This window comes from Charadrius vociferus, unplaced genomic scaffold (assembly GCF_000708025.1).
Source record: "Charadrius vociferus isolate BGI_N301 unplaced genomic scaffold, ASM70802v2 scaffold266, whole genome shotgun sequence".
Classification (NCBI taxonomy): domain Eukaryota; kingdom Metazoa; phylum Chordata; class Aves; order Charadriiformes; family Charadriidae; genus Charadrius; species Charadrius vociferus.
This window is the reverse complement of record NW_009649114.1, coordinates 497,007-502,248: the sequence shown is the minus strand read 5'-3', so window position 1 is coordinate 502,248 and position 5,242 is coordinate 497,007. Positions and strand designations below refer to the sequence as shown.

The window sequence follows — 5,242 nt, the reverse complement described above, 5'->3', positions numbered from 1 at the left end:
CCCCCCCCCCCCGCCCCCCGCCTCCACCGCGCCTGCTTAGCTCTGGCGTGAGATCCAGAGTGACGCACCGCTGCTGGCAGAGCTGCTCGCAGCTCCCTGTGATCAGTTAATTAGCTTTCTGTGCTATTATTATGTCGTCATGGTGAATCTACCCACTCCTCCGATCAGAGAGGGGAGAATGGGGGAAGCTGTAATTAGAGTGAATCTCATTAGAAACTGCTTCATCTAATCAGGCTCCCCCACACCCTCGAGTACAATTGAAGTTCATTGCCTCAAAACAGTCCAAGCAAAACAAAGTGCACAGCGTGACCCCACATGAAGGATGGTGCCATTCATATACTGCCGCGTGCTTTGTTTAAGTTTCTGCTTGCCTGCTGTAATTAGAACATACAGAGAATTCAAAACTCTTCCAGGTTTTGCAGGTCAGTATCTGCAGGTTGCCCGAATATAATCATATATTTAAGGGATTACATTTCGGGGCTGCTTCTGCCGGCGGTAACGCCGTTGCCCGCGTGCATCTGAGGAAGCAATCTGGCATCTTTGCTCCGGAGAGGGAAGAAAAGTTGATGGATCAGCTACAGTGCTTAGCACTCGGAGAGTTCATCTGCACTTGAAGACTTCAGCATGTCCAGACCTCCTGAAACACTGTTCTAGGACAGACCTAGAATAAGCACTGCTATTTATCCCGACACGCTCCCACGTCTGAATGCCCACAGCTCCCGTATCGGAGAACCTCTCAGCCTTCCAGATGAGAAATTCACCTCCAGGGGTCTTTACTTTCCCAGAAACTGCCTCGGTTCCTCCTGGGAAGCCTGAGCGAGGATCTGAGAGGCAGAATCCCTCTGCACATCACAGCGCTTCGCTTCGGTTCCGAAGCCTCCCGCCAGCCGCGCCGGGGCACCCGAGCACCCTGGGTACAGGGCGGGCTTGTGCACGGCACGCACACAGATGTATACCACACGTATCTTTTTTTAACTAAGCCCCAAGAAAACCCATTAAACCCTGCAAATGTCAACTCTGTGTTTACACTGCTGGGCGAAAAGCAAATTTGCCCTAGAAGATCCCAGAGGAGGCGGATGGCTGCGCAGGTTTCTCAGCAGAAGGTGTGTGCGGGTCCCGGCTTTGCTCAGAGCAGTGCGAGGAGGCTGAGGTGCTGCAGCCCTGGCTGCAAGGAAAGCAACGGAAGCTGCTGATCTGCGAAAAGAGGAACTAGATTTTTCTTACAAATGTCATCTTTTCTTCAGATCAACTGGGCTGGGGGCAGGTACTGATGACTACTATATATATTTTACAATCACAGTGACGTTTGCCCGAGATTTTTGGACCGGTTGACATTGTAAGTGCATTAAAACGAAATAGCGGAGAGCACCAATTCCGACGCAAGCCCTCCCTTGCCAAGCAAGGCTCAGTCACCGTAAGGGAGAAGATGGTTTCACGCAATAGAAGAGGGAACGGCAGCCCGCAGGGGTTCCCAGATGAGTTTTTGCCCTGGCTGTGTGTTCAGCTGCAGCAGAGAGGCGGTGGTGCAGCCCTGCTAGCCCGGACACGCACGGCAGGAGCCCGCGCTGGCCCGGCTCGGCCCCTTACCCGTAGAATTCGCAGGTCTGGTTTCCCAGGAGCACCGACACGCGGCTGCCGGCTCCCAGGTAGTGCCCGGAGATGGTCACCATCGTCCCTCCCGACTCCGGCCCACGGCTGGGATGCAGAAAACTCACCGCTGGAGTCTGGGGGGAAAAAAAGGACAAACTCAGTGCTCCCGAATGCTGCGAGGGGAGCTGTCGGCGAGGGGCTGCCCAGGGGGCCTGCCAGCCCGAGAAGCACCATCCCCCAAGCACCTTCACGCTTTGGCTGAGAGGGGACACCTGAATTTTGGAACCCGGCTCTGAAAGGGAGACGCGCCTCAACAAACCGATTGCAAATTTAACCTCAGCAAAATTAAGTATTTACCTTCAACTTCATTCTTAAACAAAGGTAAGCTGTTTGCGCCACAGTTTCAAAACTCAAATGTATCCCAAGCCAAGCAAACTGCCACAATGGAAATTTGAACCCAAATGATGCTTACCAAGGCGGTAAAGCATCACAAAACCCCACCTGGGTCTAATAATGCGAAACACTGCCCAACTTTAACAAAAGGCGGTACCGTCGGCTCCAGCTTAATATGAACCGCCAGTGATAGTACTGTGGGGGCAGAGCCTGTTTCCCATTGCTGATGGGAAGGCATCCTCGGTGGGCGAACTTAGATCCCACTCGACATTTCATTGGTGATATTATTGCAGCAACGCCACTTCTTTATCCTGCCTTGCACCACGATAGCTATTTATTCCCCTTAATAGAATTTGCAGAAAGCAGGTACCTTTTTATTTGTTTTCAATCAGTGGATATTACCAAATTGTTGTACTAATGCTTTCACATTACCCTCTTTATGACTCTCATCTGCAGAGGCTGGCAGCCTCCCAGCTCCGCTCCCCTGGTACCACCTGCTTGGCAGCTCGGGGAATTTGTCCTGTTTTCTCTACTGTTTTCACAACGCAACATGTGTTTTCTGGGTGCCACAGCATCTGCCAAAGCAGCTTCGACCAAAAGCCAGTTTGACCCCGACTCCTGAACAGACCAGAATAAAAACACACAATCCACACTGTTGGGGATAATCATGGAATAATATCATAGCAGGGAGAGATTTGTCCTTCAACTGCTCGCGGTCAGCTCACCGCTCTTATCCTAGCTGGGGTCAGGAGTTGGACTTGATGATCCTCGAGGGTCCCTTCCCACTCAGGATATTCTGTGATTATCCCAGCTAACGGCAATACCGGACAATAGGGATGGTAATAGCAGTATTTACACTAGGCGTGCTTGGGAGCGTTTCATACAACCACGAGGAGTGATTCCAAAATGCAAAAAACCTCCAAAGGATGTTCAATGCCTGACTGCCCATCAAAAACCTCCTTCAGCCTCCAGCCCACCCCCAGCGGCTGTTCCCAAGGTGAATTAGGATCGCGCTGGAACACTGTGAACGCTCCAGACAGCGAGAGCCCACTACCAGCCACCCTCCTCCTCCTCCGGCCCCGGCCCCGGGGCCAGTCTGCTCGTGGGAGCTCAGGGACAGAAAGGAGCAGTTATTTCACACGTCCGTGAGCTCCGGCACACTTCCACACACCGACCAGCGGAGCTGCACGTGTACGGGGCAGCACAGCCCTCCTCTGCGTTCAGAGTGAATCCTCAGCACCTCCCGGCTACGAGCACCCGAGGCTTTTGGTGGGAGCATCACCTCGTCTAAGCGCTGCAGTCCTTGGAAATTCAACGCGCTGCCAAAAATAGAAACTCAGGCTGTAACCCCGAGCAGTCACTCTTGTAAAGAAGGAAAAGACAGGAGAGCTGAGGGCTCACCCCAGAGACCTGCAAAAGCTCCCAGGGCTGGGGTGGGGCCGGCATCGCATGAGGGCCTGAAAGCTGAATAAGAATTTTCCATCTTCAGCTCATGATTTGGCGATAATTATGACAGATTTACAGATGCGATGTAGCTCCAAGGTTCCACCTCCCCAGATAAAACGGGTGTAATTAAGGTGACAGCATCGCTCCTGCGCGGTGTCAGGCACCAGATGAGCTCACCAAGGCATGAACCCTCTCAGGGTCGGAACAGAGCTCTGCTTTAAGGTACCAATCAATTTTACTACTGACTTTAATGGCATAAACCAGCTGTAATGGAATTTGTGGCGGCGCTAAAGAGAAAAATAGAGGCCAACTAACAAAAGGAAATGATGTGCTAGGAGTTTTAGATGCCTGAGAAAAAGAGACGATATAATCAGGGTAAGTGCTGGAAATCAGAAGCCCCAATACAATGGATGATAATGCTCAGCACATGCTCACCAGGTCGCTGCAAGGTACTGCTCCAAGGCTCATCTCCGCAATTACCTTCCACTGCCTCCCGCTTATTATTTAACACAGTGCAGGAGAGCATCCTCCTTGTGTTGTGTGGGACCTGCCCGTTCGTAACGGCACATCTGGGCACCGTACTGGCAGTGCCCTGTGATGAGCAGAGGGGTTTCTGGCATATTTGAGCAAAAAGCGGTGATATTTTGCACCTCTGCTGTGCTGCTGAATAAACGAAATCCCAGGGGAGGGTGTCGCTTACAACGCCGTGGGGGTGGCAGGGGCTGGCCTGATTTATCTCTCAATTAGTTTACAAATTGTGGACAATTGGTAAGTGCTGCCATTTCCCTGCATACAGATCCCACTAAGCACAAAATCAATGTGGGTGGATGAAGCGCCCTGTTTAGGCAAAACCGGAGATATGAGAAACCCCGACTGTGGCTTTTAAGTTTATGAATCAAAAGGCTGCTAATTAAACAACAGAAAGAAATGACCCGCTCAACCAGTGGAAACCCACCAACCCAAAGAGCAGCTCCCCGTTACGCAGACACAGAAAGCCTACACTGAACCAGCATCCCTGGAGGGGAAAATAAAATCCCTGAATATTTGGATGCAGAATTACCCTTCCACCCTGAAGGGCACCATGGTGAAAAAACTAAATCTACAGACCCAGAAACTTACTCAGATATGTTTAGGTTTCACAGGGAGTTGATTACAGCTAAGTTACCAGCAGGACCTCAGTCCCTGAGCTGCAGCAGGACGGACTCTGGGGCTCACTCTCCTGGTGCGGGTGTCTGTGTTCATGTAAAAAGTCCTATCGGTGCCCATGTGGGTACACATGTATGTACAGAAACAGCCCCAAACCCAGCAAGAAGCAGCGCCCTAGATTCAGACCCATTAACTAAGCACCTAAGTAACAACGTCCATTGCAAAGAGAGGAACATTTCGAGTGCTGATTCCAACTCCTCGATGATTTCTCGTGCACAGAAGGTCCTCGGGTACAGAAGAAAGTTCCGCTTTGTGTAACGCTCCTGCTGGGACTGCAACAACGCATTTGTGAGGAGTAACTGAGACTAGCAGTTCGGGAAGTTATCACTATTTTGGAGGTGCAAAGCTGAAACCAAAAGCTGTGGGAACCCTGGGTTTAGGTTCCCGCATAAATCTTGTTTATTCTGTAGACCTGTGCGAGCTGCAGGTACCGAAAACTGGGCTCAGTGACTGGGCTACCAAGAAATTGTGCAATACCCCGGGCAAAGCTTCAGAAAAAGATGGCAATTTTAGGATTGTCTTCTGCTGTTGAACCCCATCCATGTGACACACGCACTCGTAGAGCACGGCTGTTCCCGTGGGGGATGCGCACGGCCCCCCCGCCACC

At 51.4% G+C, this 5,242-nt stretch overlaps 1 protein-coding gene across 1 annotated transcript in view; it reads right to left on the bottom strand.

Moving 5' to 3' along the window:
* Nucleotides 1-5,242, bottom strand: part of PLXNA2 (plexin A2) — a 167,704-nt gene that overhangs the window by 30,241 nt on the left and 132,221 nt on the right. Inside the window, 2 exon segments of the mRNA XM_009888264.1 lie at nt 1,588-1,724; nt 1,948-1,960. Coding sequence (XP_009886566.1) covers nt 1,588-1,724; nt 1,948-1,960 — 150 coding nt within the window.